This window comes from Spinacia oleracea, chromosome 2 (genome assembly GCF_020520425.1).
Source record: "Spinacia oleracea cultivar Varoflay chromosome 2, BTI_SOV_V1, whole genome shotgun sequence".
Lineage (NCBI taxonomy): Eukaryota > Viridiplantae > Streptophyta > Magnoliopsida > Caryophyllales > Amaranthaceae > Spinacia > Spinacia oleracea.
In genome coordinates, this window is record NC_079488.1 from 51579456 (window position 1) to 51599389 (window position 19934).

General features: G+C 38.5%; 2 protein-coding genes across 2 annotated transcripts; both read left to right on the forward strand.

Annotated features, from left to right (window-relative positions):
* Positions 1-4451: 4451 nt before the first annotated feature.
* Positions 4452-5938, forward strand: LOC130466924 (uncharacterized). The gene is made up of 3 exons (XM_056835482.1): positions 4452-4463; positions 5093-5135; positions 5245-5938. Exons 2-3 carry the CDS (start codon positions 5094-5096, stop codon positions 5917-5919), a joined length of 717 nt encoding a protein of 238 aa, XP_056691460.1. The 5' UTR covers positions 4452-4463; position 5093; the 3' UTR covers positions 5920-5938.
* A 343-nt stretch (positions 5939-6281) lies between these two features.
* On the forward strand, positions 6282-10067 carry LOC130467419 (uncharacterized). Its single transcript, XM_056835923.1, has 11 exons — positions 6282-6815; positions 6891-7079; positions 7173-7256; positions 7462-7500; positions 7595-8451; positions 8567-8750; positions 8853-8945; positions 9239-9370; positions 9457-9581; positions 9657-9729; positions 9815-10067. The coding sequence occupies exons 1-11, from the start codon at positions 6282-6284 to the stop codon at positions 9926-9928; spliced, it is 2424 nt and encodes an 807-aa protein (XP_056691901.1). The 3' UTR covers positions 9929-10067.
* Positions 10068-19934: the final 9867 nt, after the last annotated feature.

The window sequence follows — 19934 nt, forward strand, 5'->3', positions numbered from 1 at the left end:
TTGCTTAACATGGTTAAATTTTGCAAATTTGCAAAGAATTAAAAGGGGTGATTAACTTTCGTAATTGTTAATTAATTGCAAATTGCGTTTATTTAATTATATGTACGTAGTTTTTCGGCAGTTTTTTCGTTACTCAACGAAATCGAGTGATTTTTGTGTCAATTTCGCATGTAAAAGGCATTCTAAAATTTTGACAAAAATACTCTTTTTCGGCCAACGCAGAATTCCCAAATTCGAAGCCTAACTATGACTTTTCGGAGGTTTTAGTTTTTCGAACGCAAAAGTTTTTAATTTTAAGATGTTCAATTGAATATTTGCGATTCTTGTTGTTAAATCTTGAAATTTTGATTGACCTACTGTATATGTTTAACAAATTTGAATGCCTAAGCTTGTTAATTATACAACCTAATTTGTACTTGTAATTAATTTGTTGAAATTCGAATAATTTAGAATTGATTTGATTTTCATAATTAATTAACGATTTAATTAGGTATCCATGATTAAAAACTACCATAAAAATTGTTAATTTATGATAAATTTTAAATTTTTATGACCTAGACTTGAATCCATGATAATCGGAAATTAATTGATTAATAAATTTTCGATTTTTTGCCCTAAACTTATGAAATTAATATGATTTATTAATTTGTCATTAATTTTGAAATAAAAGTTTTAATTTTTATGAAATTCGCTCATAAAACTTGCACGCACACAGAAATGGACGCTACGTGTTACCCTTAAGGGGTGTTGTATAGTGCGGGCATGCGACGACGAGCAAGGGAGCTTGTCGCCCATGCGGTACAATGCAGCGAGCAAGGGCCATGGCACACGAGAACAAGGCAGCACGCTGCCCTTGTGTCGAGTGTTGTGTGCAGCGTGGGCGAGGGGGCGAGGGCGATGGGCATTGGCGCAAGCCAGGCGAGCAGTCGCGTGTGGGCAGCAAGCGAGCTGCGCCCAACGCGCGCTGCCGCGGCCAGCGAAGCAAGCAGACGCGTCGAGTGAGGCAGGCTGCGCGCAGCGTGGCCTGGGCTTGCTACATTGCGTGTGGCCTGCTCGCGTGGTGTTGTACGATCAGTCGAGGGGCGATGCTGCCTCGTGCACTCGACGGGGCTTGGGCGCAAGCCCAAGTGCCTCGGATCCGGACGTGCTGTGGACTTTCTACGGAGGGACGACACTTGGAGTCCTAAAGACTTGTTCTTGTCCGGTTCGGGCGCAGCAAGGGAGGGCACGCTACAAAGTGTATGCATCTAAATTATGCTAATTGTTATGTGGCAATTAATTTGGAATCCTGGCGTTTATGGTTTTTCCGCATGATTTATATTCGTTTATATGTATCATAACCTAACACTTTCATCACCTAACATGCTAAATACAACAAAATACAAGGTAACACCACGCTTAACAAAGATAATTTCTTGTACAAACCGATCTTAGGTTCCCTTAAATTAACTTTAAAGCAAAGTGGTCACAATACAAAGTAGAAGTTCTATTTGTCCTAAATTCAAACCCACATAGTCAAAACTAGGGTATTTTCGAACATGTTGTGCCACGCATTTGAATCATTTTTAAAGCTCGCAGAATAAGCATCTCGTTCCCTTGCTCGGATCTCACCCATCCGTTTCTAAGATTCAATGTCTTATCCTAATAGAGTCACTTTTTGGTCTTTCTAAACGAGACCCTAAATAATGTTTGGTGGCGACTCCTTCAAAATACAAAGATACAAAAGTTCTAAAACCGCCCCCGTAAGAAGGGAAAAAGCGTACGAAAAACCCCCCTACAAGTACAATCAAAGAGGGCGAAAGTATCTACATTTCATAATTTCAATCAAAGAGGGCGAAAAAAGAAGTTTCCTTTCTTTTATTAATCAAATAGGGCGAATAATATTTCCCTCTTTGATTTCATTCTAGGAGGGCAAAAAAATTTGTCTTCTTTGATTTCAATCAAAGAGGGAGAAGTTTTTTGTATGCCCTGCAAAGCTAATAGGACGAGGCTAACAGGGCGACGGGAGGGCGATTTAAAAATTGCCCTGATAGCCTAAAAGGGCGAGTTTTTGTCGCCCTCTTTAATCTTATATGTTGTAGTGACCACTCTCACCGATCAGTAAAAAAATTCGTCATGAGTGAAATATGGTGAGGATAATAAAGTGAGTAAGTAGGTTGGACAGACTAAAGTATAGGCGCTCTAGTAGAAACTAATCCGTATCTTGGTAAGAAACTTAACGAGGGTATTCAAGAATGCAAGGAGGGTTGTTGCAAACCTATCTATCCATTTACATTATACTAAAACAAATATTAGGAGTGACACGTGTAATTTTCTGGTATAACATTTTTCCGTCAAAATTATTTTTCCTAAAAAGTTTCTTTTTTTTCTATCCTTTTTTTATTAATATTGAAAAAATATATAGTTTTATAGATTACAAAATTAATATGCCACATATATAATAATAATTTGCTAAAACCCATTTTTGTTAATATTTTAGTCAAATTGTTATATTAAATAATGAAAAATATATTTACTCAATATTTTGGTCAAATCAGCATATTAGTATATCAAATATTTGGTCAATTTAGCGTATCAAACATATAAAATATGTAATAATACGTAGTAGCACGAAAATTGCATACACCATATGATGATTAAATAAGTATGTTCAATTTTAATTATGCAGTCATTTTAGGGAAATAAATGTTTTGGTCAAATATATTACAGAGTATAATTTATTTATTTATTTATTTTTGACATAAGAGTATCAAAATTTTGATCAAACAATAAGGTCATGTTAGGTTAGGAGTTGTTAGTTGTTAGCTGGTTTGACTAGCGGTTAGCTGTTAACTTTTTTATTAGCTGGTTTGACTAGTTGGTTGAATTAGTTGTTTGTGTAAAAGTGTTTGGTAATTCGTTGTTAGTCGTTAGCTGTTTAATATGTAAAATGACCATTAAGGATAATGACATACGTTGTTGTTGTGAATTTGTTTCTTATTAATATTCATAAATATTTATCATGTTAATTATTTTCTCTTTATTTTTTGAATAAACATAGAAAAAATACGACAAATTTATTTCCCCTAAAAACAATTAACAATATATTTTTCTTTTTAAAAAATATTCTTAATTTAATGATATTACAAGTATGACTGCAATAGTTTCCAAGTGATTCAAAATACTAATGTAAAATTTATTACAACAAGAAAAGAGTAGCAAAAGGGGTGAAATAAAAAAGGAGGCGTGACCGCGTAATCAATGTTTGTAGGATGGAAATAATGTATGGTGTTAAATTTAAAAAGTGTTACTCCCTCCGTCTCTTTTTGTTTTTTACGTTTGGTATTTTGCACGCGTTTTAACGATTAATTAATGTGCATTGAGATTCTTCTAAGTTTTCATGTAAACGAGGAAAATTACGTTTATTTATAATGTTTTCACTATTATCAAAATTCTGATATTGGGAAAATGAGAAAAAATTAATGTCTTTATGGAAAAGTGTGAGGGATTAAATGACCCAATGAATTTAATTGGTTAATATAATAACTGGCACAGATTTTGATAAAATATTAAATAATTTATGTGATAATATAAAAGGAAATGTAAAGAACATATTGAAATATCCAAAAAGGAAAACATAAAAAACAAAAAGAGACGGAAAAAGTATAATTTTAAGCATTATTAGAACTACAAAGTCATTTTGTATTCACTTTCTCAAACTTCTAACGACAACAAACTCATACATTAATCGTTTTAAAAATTAACTTTTTCAACTCAAAAATCTTTCTCCAAACTGCTCCTATCTAAACAGTTTTGATTAACTTTTTAAAACACTTCCACTTATTTAAGCGCTTACTACAACACTCGCTTTAATTATATCCGTAACCTAAATTTCATAAATCATTTCTTAATATTTATTGTACTAGTTGCTCGGTGGGAAGAGGACAAGGAACACAATCATTAATCACGCCCAATTTATTATTAGCTACGAGGTTGTCTAAAACGATACTGGGTATACCATAACAATGGTATACTAGGGACAAGAAGGTAATTGTAAGTGGAGTAAAGGTGGGTGGCCCACCCTTAATCACCACTTCAGATATTTTGCAACTTCTCTCTCTAAAATTCTGTTCCAAAATTTGAAATTCAAAATTTTTTTTGACTTTTCAATTTATCTTTAATTTGTATTTTATAATTTACTGATTATTAATTTAATGTTATGTAAAAAATCAGGTGGTGGTTTCATTATTACTGTTTCTTTCCAAAATACGGTTCTTTCGTCTTCTTCCTCCTTGCGTGCTCTCCCGCTCAATTGATCTCCCTCCAAATTCTCCGTCAAGAACTGGCCAAATTCTCAGTCTCTCGTTAGAAGGTTAGCCACTTCGTGACCGGTTTCCAATTCATACAGTCCAAAAAGGGTGTTTGCCAGGGCGATTATATTTGGTGATATTTGTTAACTAAGGAACTTCTGAATTACTTTCCAGGTGAAGTTAATTTATTTCTGTATGAATTGTTCTTTAGTTCTTGTTTTGGTAATATTTTTTGTTTTCACAGTTTTTTGGGGCTGATTTGATTTTTAGGGTTTCACCATTTTGTTTGACAATTGTGTTGCTGATGAATTGAAAGTGAATTTTTTTCACAATTATGTTCTAATTACTTGAAGTAGCTGTTGTTAATGGAAATTTAAGTGTATATTTAATTTAGTGATGAAGTAGCTATTTTTATGGAATTTTCATATTTGGGGTTAATTAGTGGTTAATTTGTGGTTATTATGCGAATTCTATACTTTGATGTTTGTTGTTGAATTACTTTCCAAGTCGAATTAAGTAATTTGATAAGCCTTCGTTTAGGTAAAGTTAAACTGATATGAAGGGGTGCCTGATTAATGTTTAATTCGTGTGATGGCATGCTTTTAAAACTACCTTTGTTTGTTTGATTGTTGTTTGGTACTTGATCTGGTACCAAATGGAAAATATTACATATGTTGATACATTTAGGTAAAGGATATATGATATGGTATTTTATTTGGAACCAAACCTAAATTATCAATGTGTTTGGTACTGTTATATCGAAGGTATGCATGGTATAATGATTGGTAAAATTGTATTTGTAGGATGGTTATCAAGGGACAAAGTGGTAGCAGCAGCAAACCTAGGGTGAGTGTCACTGCTCTTTTTATGAGTGTATCGTATTTGGTGATAATTGATAGTATGTATATTGTTATACGTTTATTAACAAGATATGTATTTCAATATTGTTTTTAAGGAAAAACGCGTGGAAGTTGCTCGGAATAGTAAGCTAAAGGGCAAAGACCCTGTCGTCGATGAAGAAATGGAAGAAGATGAGGAAGGGCGATCGCTGTCTGGGGATGACAGTGAAGAATCTGTTTTTGACGGGGATGCATATGAAGATGTTGAAGATGATGAATATGAGGATGAGATATATGAGGACGAAGAATTCGAGGATGAATTATGCCAGAGAACAGTGAAACGTGCGCCAAAGAAAAGGCAATCTGCTAAAAGCAGGAGGGTTATTTCATACGATGAAGTAGAGGAGGAAGAAGATATAGAAGACGAAGACGGTGAATATATGGATGGTGGGTATGAAGATGAAGGAGAGGATGTTGTTGTTCGCGTTCAGAAAAGAGGGAAGAGTTGGAAGGAGGTCGGGCAGAATGCTTTGAAGAAGAAGGCACATCTGCAGATGATGCGGAAGAGGCGTAGAGAGGATTATGATGATGTTGACGAGGGAAGGAGACCTGTGAAGAAGACGATACTTCCTGCGATGAAGCAGATGGGTAGGAAGTTTGATGAAACAGGGGTAGCAAAAGGAAAGCCCCCTGCAAAACAGAAGGCAATCAGAGGGAATAACAGGAGGATGTTTGTGCGGGTATATAATTTTGAAATTTATTCATTGTTTTTAAGGATTTTTATGGTATAATAATGTTTTTTCTACGTAGTTGATGGTAATGTTTTTTTCATGTTTAGGTACCGATTTCCAAACATCCTATGTCTAGGGGTGAGTATGCGAAGTTTCACGGCGTGGTAGTTGCTACTCAGCGGGCTAATTGTGGCCGGAAGGTACTATTGATCCTTTATTTAAAGATGAATTGTGTATTTTGATTAGGTTTTTACTTAAACTATTATGTGTAGCAACCAAGCGTTATCTGTCGCACGGATGCATTTTCTAAGATTATTGCTGCTTTTGATGAGTCAAGGAGAAGTTGCGTTAGGAAAATGGGTTTCGGGGGGATGTTGGAATTGAAAATATCCAAGCTACCTAGGCAGCTGTGCTACTGGCTGATGTCCCGGTTGGATGGGGGTAACAGTTACCTTGTTGGAGGGGACGGCCATGTGTTGCCGATAACTGCTTCCCATTGGGAATATGTATTCGGATTCCAGAACAGCGGTCTTCCGGTGCCAGTGAAGGAGTCTGATCTTCCTCCAGGCACCCTTAAAGCGATGGCCCTCAAGTATGGTGAAAAGAATACATCAACCTCAAAGAGCACAATAATCATAGCGAAATCTGTAAAGGAATTGGCAGGGCCGGTTGACGGTGAAGGAAAGATAAAGCCCCTGGCTAATCAGCGTGATAGGGCCTCGTTCATGGAAAATTTCATGATTGTGTTGCTGGGGCAGATTTTATGTCCTTCTACCGATGGGGGTAACATGTCTTTAAAATTGCTAGGTGCAGTTTCCGTGGCAAAGAATGCATCACTGTACAATTGGTGTGAGTTTTGTCACACATGGCTTTTAGACTACGGAGACGCCTGTCAGCGGAAGATAGACCATCAGGGGTATGCCGCTGGGACTGGTGGTTGTGTGTTGTTTTTGCTGGTGCGTCTATCTTACTGAAATATTTAATGTATTAAATTATATAAAAGGTTAATACTGTTATTGTTGTGGTGTTAGTATCCTGTCTTCTATTACAGTGCCTTATCTGAAAGTGGATTTGTTTTACAGATTTTCTACCTAGACCATTTATGCAGGCATCCTGTGAGATGGGATGAGTTTCCCAGGATCAAAGTCTGGACACAGGAGGAAGTGGATGAGGCCAAGAATCGGGATAGGAAAGCGAGTGAAGATTATGGAAGGATTACGGTGGGTAACTGGTTGTTAGTTGGTCGTATTTGTCATATTAAATTTTGTATTATCTAATCTGACTGAAATCTATTCCTTTTATAATCTTTCCAGACTGTTGATGTTGTGTACGGGGATCCTCATCCCCTTTACGGCAGGGAGGGTAGACGGTCTCCCGCAGTAGAGGTTGCTGAGATGGTAGCACAGATGACTTCTTCATAATGGAGACGCACCCTAGCTCAGGAGGTCACAGAGATGGTATGGGAAGTTAAAAGATTTCCTCAATTTTATGTTGATGTTAGTGATTAATAGCCAAAAATGTTTTAGGGTTTCAAATAGTACTCATAAATGTCTTTAGGTGTACCATATGAATGATATTGATGTTGTTTGGTACTCTTTGTAGTGGGATAATTTTCAAATACTGAGTGTTAGTGATAAACAGGCATATATGTTTAACTAGTAAAAAATAGTACTCACCAAGGTCTGGAGGAGTCGTTTCTGTGTGCATGAATTACTTTACATATTTTTCTGTTTAGGTTATGGGGCAGCTTGCTCCATTATTGCAAGATCGCCGGGGCGTATCCCGTGAAAGAGGAATGAGGTCATATCATGCTACCGATCATTTGACGATAGATGTTGATGGTGTGGCTATGCCGTTGGACCAGTCTGTGAATAAGGTGCTTACAGAGTTGGATGCCGATGACGATTCCGATGTGGAGTTGCAACCGTCTGATAGGGGACGTGTATTTGTGGGCCCTCATGTCAGTGTGCCAGTTATGAATCCCCTAGACCCGGTCAGCCACGGTGATGTACCTTTGGTCCACACTGCTGATGATGTTGGTGTAGTAGCAACTGACCCAGAAACAAGCAAGCACCCGGTCGACCAGACACAACAGCACGTACAGGTTCAAGCTGGTGACGGGCCACTTCCAAATGGAATGTCATCGGAGAAGGTGGGACAGCTGGGTGTAGTTGAAGACAAAGAGGATGGTGAAGACAATGGTGAGGAGAATGTTGAGGAGCCGGAAGAGCAGGATGGTGGCGTCAAGGATGGGGGGCCGAATAATAGGGATGATGACGATGATGAGGGACCGGCTAATGGTCCTGTGCAAGGAACGGTTGCAGCATCGCCCTTGGAGAACATCGCTCAAGAGAACCCCCCTGAAGATAAGAACAGTGAAGAGAACACCAGTCAAGATAACCCCACTGAAGGGAACACCACTGATGAGAATCTCCAAACTGATGACCAAGAAGGACCACGGGAGAAATTGATCCTAAGGATTCCGAGAACAAACCCAAAAACACGCTATCGGCAGACGCGAGTACGAATGACAAAACTTGAGAGTGACGTAGTAGCTTATGTGGAGTCATACAATCCTAAAGGGAAAGAGCAGTACGTTCTACAACTTTTACTCATGTAACACTTAAGTACGTTGTATACACTAATGTACGTTGTACATTTATGTAATGATAATCACTTGTATCATATCTGTATTTTATGTTTGCAGGGGGGCCATGCTTATCGAGTGTGATGGTAATGATGCAAATCGGATGATGTGCTACTCGGTTGTGCGTCCTAGGGAGTACGTGCATTCCCAGTACGTTCGGGCCGTTGCAAACATATACAACAGGGAATGGGCTCTGGAATACCCAACGAATTCTCGCAGAATCATGCTGGACTCCTCATTTGCGGTATGTTCTCCTAATATTATGTTCTCCTAATATTCACCATTAATGAAATCAATACAGTAAGCGTACGAGGTTGCTTAGTTATTTTGTTACTATGCTTTACAGTATCAGAAATTAAAGACGAGGGAAACATATGCTGGTCTGCTGAAGAAGTGGTCCACCCTTCTCCAGAAGATTGTGTCAGCTGATATATCTGTGGTAAGTCTAATTAGTCTTTTTACTCCATGTTTATATGTCTGATTATATGCCAACAACATGTGTCTGACTATTTTCGGACTAATAACTGAGTGATGAGGCCGTATTTTAAGGATTTGGAAATAAGTTCCTACATGCCTTTTACGTTGAATGATTGCTCTCTATTTGGTCAGTTCGGGATCTGTCTTCTTTTTGAGGAACGTCCTTGTACAATTTGTTATTTTAGTTTTTGGTGTATTAATTGTCCGCGACACACAGGTATGCGATTTGTAAGAATTTGTAATTATCATGTCCAGGTCTATGTTCCAGTTGTGGACAACGGACATTGGTGGTGTGTTGCTTTTGCACTGAAAGACCAGAAGATATGGTTCATTGACAGCATGTATACTAATCCTGCTTCCGAGCATTCTGGGGATGTTAAAAAATTGGTATCTTAACCTGGTTTGGTGGGAGTTTAAGAACATTGACTTCACTCAGTTTATTGTACTAACATAATACGGTCTCCTCATTCCAGATAGCAGCTGTGGAGTACGTTCTACATTGGAGGGACACGCAATATAATGCAGCTCTTGTTTGGAAGTTGAAGCAAATGCATACTTGGCCCTTGGACTCCATTAGCTTCCCTGACTACAACGACAAGTACTCTTTATGCTACCTTTTCATCGTCGAGTAACCACCTTAAGTCTTACTGATATGTTTTGTTTGGCTTTGTAGTCATGCGTGTGGAATAGTAATGCTTATGGCTATCCAGGAAAGTGCAAGGGCATTTACAAAGACGATGCATGTGGTAAGTCCTCTACTGTTGTAACTGTAAGTGCCATACCCCCACATTATAAACTTACAGTTTTCTTTTCAAACTTGTTTTGGGACAGGGGGACATCAATGTAGCTCGGAGGGCACTGTTTTTGTCTCACTTGAATTCAGATTTCAACTCCTGCCGCCCGCTTCTTCCCCAAATCGTTGCAACCCACTGCCCAGTTCGTTGATGTTTGGTCGTGCTTCTTCTGCTAACGTTTAGGGTTTTTAACAGAGAAAACAATTGCACACTTATCTGGTCAAATTTTGAAATGTGATTAACGCGTGAACTTAATCATAGTTGTTGTCTTTTGATACTCACATTATTTCTAGGAGATGGGATTCATTGCTTGCAGGTATGTTTTGCAAGTTTTGTGGTATGCTTAATATCGTGCATTAAAGATTTACAATACGAGTTTGGTACGTGTTGTGATACCTAATAGGTTGTTTGGTACCGTTATTAGAAAAGTTTGGGTACAATCTACGAGTTTGGTACAGCCTGAGCTTTGTTCCGGCTTTGCATGGTACCAAGCATAAATTTAGTACCAAACAAGATCAGATATGTACCACACGAACATTAGTAATTGTTGCTACAAAAGTTGGATGATTAAGAGTTAGACAAAACAGTACGCAAACACGGTGACCTCAGTAATCAAAATTTGCGGTGTTTATGAATTCGGTATCAAGTTCGGTAGTTGGGTTTTTATTGTGGTTAATTCTCGTTAATTTGAATTTGAAAGTTGAAAATGTGATCTTGTGTATTGTTTGTAGAGTAATCTGGAATCAACACATAAACATATGTTTAAACAAACCAAATCACACTTTTACATTCACACTAACCAAATCAAAGGAAATATTATGCTGAAGGAGGATGTCAAACACACAGGATAATTAAAAAAATAACTAAAGCAATACATTTGTGAAATATGAAACAATCACACAGCTAACACTATGGCATTGAAATAATAGTATGCAAATGGCCAGACTTCCAGGACATTACATAACACCACACTGAATCCTCCAACTGTAGTTTGCATTCCCCACACTTGTGTCGAAATTATTGAAATCAATGTCACTCGGTACATTAAGTAGTGGTTCCCTAGGGTTCAAGGTATTTGACCCTTCCCTCCACAGGTCACAGACGCACTTATATTTAAACCTTGTGTAAGTGCCATTTGTTTCTTTGTACTCTAGGGTTTCATAGTATCGAAAATTAAGGGTACGTACTCTTTCGGTGAATTTCCAATCAAAGTCGGGGCGGTAGTATTGATTGATCAATTCCATGGCCCACTTCTTGCATGCGAACACTGAATTAGCCCTAGTTGGCTTGTCCATCTTAGACCATATGACACCCATTATATTAGCATCTCCGGCAACAATTTCGACGCTCTTGGACTTCGCACATCCGTGTTGGTCTGGTTCAACCACCGCATAGCCATACTTTTCCGCGAGGTCGATCTCGAATTGTTGTATGAGGTCGTGTTTGCGAGCAGTTTTGTGTTGTTCCGTATAATCGAAACGGTGTTAGGACAGACTCTGGGGTAATAATTTGGCGGAATTTCCATTTTCTCGAATGAAATGCTTTGTGAAGACAATGAAGTTTATGGAAATGCTTTGTGAAGACATTGAAGTTTATGGAAATAACCCTCACACGAAGTGTTCTTTATAGAGCGCCTGTTTTAATCGTCACGTAACTGCCACCTTATCCATTTAATATAAAAAAACACCCATATTTCGTTATGCTAACCTTACACTATTCCTTTAATTTGAAAAAATTATACCGTTGGTACCTCTGTCGCAATATAAACAGTACCAAACATACCGTTGGTACCTCTGTCGCAATATAAACAGTACCAAACATGTGTTGTTCATTGGTTTGGTACTACTTTACTCAATGGTACCATATGCCTACGGAATAAGGGTGATCGTAGACCATTCGACGAAATTATAACATGACCTTTGAAACTGTTAGTGTTATTTGTCGTTGGTTATTGAAAACCTAATTACCATTATACAAATTTTAAAAAAATACTTCATTTTAGCAATCATAGTTATTAAACCAAATCACACCGTTACATTACAATAACATAATCTAAAGGAGGATGACAAACACACCAAATCACACTTCACACTAGGGCATTTAAATAAAATTAACCAAAACATAAGATGAAAAGAAAACAATCACACACCTAAAACTATGACATTGAAATAACAGAACGAAAATGGGTAGAGAATTCCAATTCCAAGACATTACATGGAACCACACTGAATCCTCCAATTGTAGTTTGCATTGTTCCCACTTTGATCGAAATTATTGAAATCAATGTCACTTGGTACATTGAGCAGCGTTTCCCTAGGGTAGAAGAGATTTGATGCTTCCTTCCACAGGTCACAGACGCACTTATATTTAATCCTTGTGTAAGTGCCATTTGTTTCTTTGTACTCTAGGATCTCATAGTATCGAAAATTAACGGTACGTACTCTTTCGGAGAATCTGCAGTCGAAGTTGGGGCGGTAGTATTGATTGATCAGTTCCATAGCCCACTTCTTGCATGCGAACACTGAATTAGCCCTAGTTGGCTTGTCCATCTTAGACCATATGATACCCATTACATTCTCATCTCCTGCAACAATATCGACGCTCGTGGGCTGTTCATCACCGTGTTGGTCTGGTGCAACCACCGCATGGCCGTACTTTTCCGCGAGGTCGATCTCGAATTCTTGTATGAGATCTGGTTTGCGAGCAGTTTTGTGTTGTGCGACATGATCATAACGGTAATGGTGGTTAGGGCAGACGTTGGGGTATGCATTTGGTGGAAATTCCATTTTGCAAATGAAATGCTTTGTTGTGAAGAGATGTGAAGAGAGAATGAAGTTTTTGAATATCTCCCTCATACTAAGTGTTATTTATAGAGGATTTGATGTAACGGTCACAAAACTGCCACCTCTTCGGTTTTATATTATTTAGATAATCAACCGTCACAATATAGATAATCAACCGTCACAATATACTCACACTTACTGACGCCAACATTTACACTTAAGAAACCTTATATCTTCTTCAAACTTTATATCTTCTTCAAACTGCTGACCTTTGTTGTCAGTTATGATATTCAATTCGCGCGATTTTCAACCTAATACGCTTTAATATTTCATTTCAGCTTTATTAAAGACCCCCAAAGAAATTACCAGACAGCGTCCCTTCGTTACACTAAATGTTGACGAAAAGATAGGATTGTCGAGTATTAAGTAGCCCGTATGAAAATTATTCGTAGTCGAGTACAAAGGCGTTTATCGAAAATTACAATAAAATTACCCACAAATGGTAATTACACAATATGGTTCATTAAATAGTTGCAAACACTTAACATACTTGCAATCACTTATCATAAGACACACTTACACACATCTGCAAAGCCTAATTTCATAAACAGAAAGACGCACTAACATTACACAGTTGTACACAATGACATCAATTTTTAAAATAACATTTACAACTTACACTGCGTCACACTAACTTACTATTAATATGTACTACTTATAATGCTTCACACCTTACTTTAGCAAACATACGGAATTGCGTTAACGAAGGGAATAATCAGTCTCACAGAGCAAGCGTAGGGGACTTGATACGCTCAATTCCTATATTAAGATCAATCACCCTTTGTTCTGCGTCGTCATATTGCTCAATGATTTCTTTCATATGTTCACAATGATCCCCATGACCACCGATACGCAGCGCCTGGTGTAGCGATGTAAAGAAATGACGTTGCATGGATTTGAGTCGATGTATATGTTCTTTGCAATTTCGTATCCCATTCTCCATTACCTTGTTCATTTCATCAACGCCTTGCTCCACATCGTCATACCTCTGTAGCAAATCTTTGAAAAGGGTCTCAGCCCGATTATTCCCTTCCCACCTCATTCTTATCATTGTTGATTTTATGCAGTCACGTTGAGTTATTTTCGCTTCCTTGATTTGTTGCACCTTTGCATTAATTTCTTCCATGGCACGTTCTTCCGCCGTGGGTCTATGAGGGACGCCAGACCATCTTGAGTTTGCGGACGATGCCATTTTATTATCGTATTTCTCCAATACATGCACTCTAAAAACGTGAATGTGTTCTCCTATTTATAGAAGACGATCCCTGGGTCCGTCCTTATCCAAATAATGTGGAAATGAATAACTACCTTTATTATTATAATGAAACCGCCTTTCTATACGTAACTACCCATCGGGGGTATGGTGCGCAATTCCCGCCTACAAAACTTAAAAACTACCACGCCAAGTTTGTCATTGTCTTATCCCCATGAAGTACCATTCCCAAGGTTATGCAGTCTCAACCTCCTGAATACAGAGTCCCAAACAATCCACACTCTCAACGATTGTTTATTAACTAAACCTTTTGTATAACACATATATGTTTCATGTATTTATGGTCCAGGTGTGATACGGAGTATTTATAAGTGTGTATATAAATAAGTTTGTATTGTTTTGTTTGAGTACATACCGGTTTAAAAAGTATACGGGAATATATCATCGTATACCAAACCTAGGTAATTGGTAGTTTGGGGTTCCAAACGTAAAGATTTGAATTTCATTTACTAACTTACGTAAAAACGTTGGGAAATGTGAGTCACATTAATTACTTTCAACCACTGTAAGTAATGGCTATCAACTACCTGTTCTAGTATAACTTCATTTAATCTTCTCCCTTTATACAAACTTATAGCCATAAGTGTTTTCCCCCTCACTCAAAAGCCAATTTCTCATTACTACCTTTTAGCATGAAGAAACTGAAGTCGATTTCGAGTAGGGTTGCGCAAAACCAGGTCTCTGGGACTTGCCAAAATTACCTTTCACATCCAAATTGCGTTTTTTATTTCAATCCACCAAAATCAACAAACGTCCCTGAGTTGGACTACAACAACACCTCGTACTACGTCGACATGGAAGACTTAGAAATGCTTTTTCCGTTAGATGAAGCAATTAAGACGGACTTGAATTTTCAAGTTAATGCTGTCATGGACAAATTGCCGTACACCCATGAAAATTTCCCTTGTGCCATCATGGCAACAACTGAAGGGAATGCTGCTGCAGCTCACCGTCCTTTAATCAGAGACCAACCGCACATGCATTTGGGCTTCTGGAGGTTTCTCGACTGGTGCTCCAACCAACTGAGGGAACAACTTGACTGGAAGTTGTACCCAACGGAGCTTCTTGCAGTCGTTGACCCCGTCCCAGACATAGATGTCTAGGATCTACCAATTTATAACATCCCCGCCTTCGACGCACACATTTTCATTGCATCCTACTCAGACACTATTCACATTATGAGGGCGGAGGATTTTTTCTACAGCCTAAATGTCAGAGTTAGCCGGTGATTTTTTTGGGGCATGTCACGTGCCTACACAGACATTTCTGTTGAGGGACAAAAGAAATTCGAGGGGGTAACAAATACGATCCCACGCGGTTTGATTGTGTCAATATGGAACGCTAAGTCCATGACAAGGCCATCATTCAAGGCGACATTCTTGGAACTGTTTGCAACCCACCACCCGGCTCTGTTGATTGTCACTGAAGCCAGGATAAGCGACGAACACTGTCAGGAACTGATAACTACCCTACCAGGAAAGTACGAGAGTGCAGTGTTTGATAACATAGATCAGTGTGGAGGGGTGGTTCTTATGTGGCGCGTTAACGATCTATTCGTATCTTACAAAGAAGATGATTCCACGGCAGAAAGCGGGTTATTCAACTTCACATTTGAGGTAAAAAGCGTACAACACCCCTCTTTCTACATACTCTACTTAGATTAAATGCCCTTTGAAACGACATTGATGACCTTTACATGAAATTTGACCTTAATCTGAGAGTTTAGTACCGTACTAAGGTCGAAAAGGGTTCCATTCCCGTGCATGTAGTTGTACCTTTCTACTACTTTTCTTAATAACTTTTACAAACTACACTAGTATCATCTTTGCAATCCACCTTCATATTTCTGGACACTTTTACATTGTGCGATGGCCTCTCCAAATTAATGTTGTGGGTAGGTAGCTAAGTAAGTACAAGAGTATATAAGTTCAAATGAGGACGCACCCAATTATATTCAATACGTTTCCTAATTCGACGTCTACTATGTAACGCATACTTACAATTTTGTGTACAGCCGGTGGTTTACGTGTCAAGAAAGAAAAAAGTAGCCCGTACGTCGGAGTTGGGTCTATGAAGATGGCAAGGATTGAGGGTGAGTCAACTACAACAATTATAAACAACTAGGGTTCTTATTATATTGGTTTGTATTCGTAGTCGGCTATATTCTTATAATCAGTGTTGTGTAAGCTGAAGAATTAAATTCCTTAAGTGTTGTATTATGATATATAATGTTAGAATTTGTATTAAATTGCACAAGGTTTAGTTATTATTAATGCTAGACTATCATGACAAATGTAATGTTAATAACATATTAATTGTGAACTCATATAAATTCACATAAAGTACGAATTGGCTATTTGGTACTACCGTGTTTACCAAATACCGATTACATAGTCCAAATTGGCTATTTGGTACTACCTTGTGTACCAAATACCGATTACATAGTCCAAATACAGTCCTAGGGCCTTACTGAAAACGACCAAGAAATACAAGCTTTTGGGAGAATTTTGCAAACCTCATAGGGCTAAAGTAATAACACTTTCATAATAAAAAACATAAAATTACCGAGGACACAACGATTACGTAATGTTTGTGTATCCCAAACCGCATCATTTGGTACCCATATTAGCGAAGTGTAGGTACCAATTAGCATCAAATTTCTTCACTTGCGTCGCTGTTAGAACTATCGTACTCATCAGCTGAGTCAGGGTGAAAGTACACCATGTCCTCGTCGTGATAATATATCTTAGAACTTCTCGAAGCGTAGGCCAGTTCCATCTGCTGGTCGTAATGAGCAGGGTAGTTATGCGTAGAGTAAAAAGGGTTTTCAAGGAGTAAATCCAACTCACTCATCGTCTCCAACCCATTCAGATCTATCATTTCGTTCTTGAAATGGAGGTAGTTGTCTTCATCGTAAGAGAGGTAGTAAAAAAGATCCTCGTTTCCGAAATTCATCCACTCGAACGTGGTCTCCCTTTCTTTGAAACCCATGTATTTCCGACCAAGCACTAGTAGGCCGAATGGACCCGACTCTGTCTCATGTACCTGTAACCTGTAATTGACCTCATCCAACCACCCTTTCAAGGGCTTGAACATCTCAAAGAATTTGACAAGGTAGCGGTAGAAAAGATCATTTTCCATGCACTTAAGGATGATTTTTTTAAGTTTGTTCAGGTTAAAACTAAAAGCCATCTTATACGAATCTAGTAAGTAATATAAAAAACAGTACGCCTCTTTGCTGAAGCGTCTTACACTAACTATCTTGAGAGGTGTGAGGTACGGCCATTTAGGGTTGAAGTCTATTCCACCTATGGCTTCATCCCCGTTCCTGGACACAGCTGCCAGAAGGTGGGGGAAGACAAGGCTGTCAGCCCTTTTACGTACCGTGTGGATCCCGACGACGTCCTTTACGTCGCGTTGGCCGGAATCAACCATGACCTTTAACACTTCGTCACTATCCATTACCTTGGCCTTTCCCTTCTCCCTAGCTGTATACCTCCTAGTCCTTGGTGTTTCTTCCTGTTCAGCTGCCTTGCCTTTTCCATGACTGCAAATATATTTACACAAATGTACCATACCAAGCGATTTAGTACACACTCCGTATTAGTAAAGTACGATCGACATTAATAAACTAAAATAAATAGATGTCAATGGTGTAATATAAACATAAACACAACAAAAAAGCCGTATTTATCACATATTTGTCTTTAACAGAACAAGGTCATACATTAGCAGAAGTTACCTTTTATTTTCTTTCCGAGTAGGACCACCCGCCATGACTGGAAGTAGTTTCTTGTTAAATCTCTATAGAAAGTTGGATGCAAAATGAAATAAAACCTAGGAATGCCTCATTTTAATTATAGAAGTACAGGATAAGGAATGCAACAATGAATGATTACCTTTGCTGGTGGTTGGGGTTTAAGTCCAAGTACAACTTTAGTAAAGGGTAGTTGGCGTAACTAGAGTATATTAATGAAAAGACATAAAATAAACTTACTTGTGTAATGTACTATTCACAAAAAATACGAGGAAAAAATACAAGGTCAAAGTATCTGAATTTGTATTGTTTATGTATTATAAAATTTTTAGGGGAAATGCAATAACTACAACGTACTTTAACACCAACGTCCGTAATTAAAGTTACCAGTTTCCCTATTTATCACTAACGACTGACTGACTTGAGGTCCTCCCCTACAATCAAACCCGAAGTCCCCCTATACTGTTAATCAAAGGAAGCCTAATGCCAAAATCACCAACCCAAAACGTTTTAAAACAATGTGTAAGCAATGAAACGTCCCCAACCAGGAACCTCCTATATCATCCTCGCGAAGCAATGTACTTCTCCCCGGCTGCGGGTATGCGATATGAGTTGGATATAAATCGGACCTTTTACTTTCAGACCTATGACGAGATCATAGGGGAAGAGGAGTGGAACCCCGTTGATAGGGACACTATCGTACGGGCAATATTTTCAAAAACATCGGACAGAGAAGAATTTCCCGGTAGGTTCATGGTAACGGAGAACAACCGTGTACTACCATTCCACCTCCCCACTCCCGAAGACTCGGGTGGTCGTATTCCAGCTGGTTTGTTAGCTTACATAGAGTGGGAAGCTAGGAGTAGGGCCGAGTTTGAGGCGTTTGAGGTAATCCCTTATAATTACTTACCTTTCATTGATCCCATTCCAGTACTACATATTGACCAAACACCGGTATACACTGTACCAATCAAAAAAACCCCTATATTTTTTGGTTCTTACACCGATGGACTTCATGTCATGAAAAACTCTAACTACATTCACTCAATTGACGTTGATGTCTTCTACCGTGAAGGGAACCTGTATAAAAAGGGTTACCACCATATTCACCTGGGATCAACAGAACAATACGTCGGTCATACAACACCGACACTACTGGCAAAGGGAATGTTAGTGGTCATTTGGAATGCTAGAGGTGTAACCAGGCCTTCGTTCAAGGAACACTTCTATCGCATATTTTCCCAACTTACACCGTCCATTATCATCGTGACCGAGTCAAGAATAAATGAACCTCAACTACTGCTTATCGCACAAACACTGCCTGGGACGTACCAACACGACTTATTCGGTCCCGAAGGACGAGCCGGGGGTGTTGTTATGTTCTGGTCTGTCAACCAAGTCCAGCCATCGATTACGTACCGGCATGATCCCGTTTGTCAAATGGGGGGAGCAAAACCTAAACACCTTGCGTCGTTACAATTTCATGTAAGTGTCTTCCGTTTTACATAGACATATAGTATGACATAAGGTTCCGAACGACGGTTTGGTACAGAAACAATAACTACATGGTGTACCAAACCATTCAGTTTCGGCCATGCATTTTTGATCCATATAAAACTGATTTGACCGAGAAAAACACGTATTTTGGGGTATTACAATACCAAACGAGGGCATATAAAACACCAAATGTTGGATAGTGTACAAATGGGGGTTACAATGGAGGAATGTATGTTTGTGGTTCAATGTATCTCAATAATGTTTGATAAAACATATAACAATTTGTTCCTTTTATTCGTACGTAGGCTGTGATCCCGGGAACGACTTCCCGAGCAAAACGACGTCTATTGATGTGCTAAGCGTTGCAGACGGACAGATCCAATGAAAGGTAATATTAGATTTCCCTAATCAATATTAGATTTCCCTAATCCATAATAACTAAAAACAGTCCCCCAATTAACGCGAACAAAACTTACGGGAATACGACACACAGATGTAATTTACATACGAAAGATATTGATGAAATTGTCCAACTCTTAAAATACGCTTTTTATTGATTATTACGATCTTTTACAAAGGAAACGTCGATTTACTTTGGGAGGAGAAAATACACAAAAACTATAAGACAAACGACGAATAATTTATACAACATCCAAATGCTTGATTCAATCTTGTCGAGGCGGTGGAGGACGCGGTCCAGCCCAACATCAACAAGACGCGATGGCAGCATGTTTTCCTCTGTTATTAAATTGTGATCTTCAACCCACCGGAACCACCCACAAAATCG

What these genes read in the sequence shown, in the direction of transcription:
- LOC130466924 (XM_056835482.1), top strand. Translation starts at nt 5,094, where the DNA reads ATGGTTATCAAGGGACAAAGTGGTAGCAGCAGCAAACCTAGG. An exon ending in GTAGCAGCAGCAAACCTAGG is followed by an intron (nt 5,136 to 5,244) that starts GTGAGTGTCACT and finishes ATTGTTTTTAAG; the next exon opens with GAAAAACGCGTGGAAGTTGC.
- LOC130467419 (XM_056835923.1), top strand. Translation starts at nt 6,282, where the DNA reads ATGTCCCGGTTGGATGGGGGTAACAGTTACCTTGTTGGAGGGGACGGC. An exon ending in CAGTAGAGGTTGCTGAGATG is followed by an intron (nt 7,257 to 7,461) that starts GTAGCACAGATG and finishes TACTCTTTGTAG; the next exon opens with TGGGATAATTTTCAAATACT. An exon ending in AATCCTAAAGGGAAAGAGCA is followed by an intron (nt 8,452 to 8,566) that starts GTACGTTCTACA and finishes TTATGTTTGCAG; the next exon opens with GGGGGCCATGCTTATCGAGT.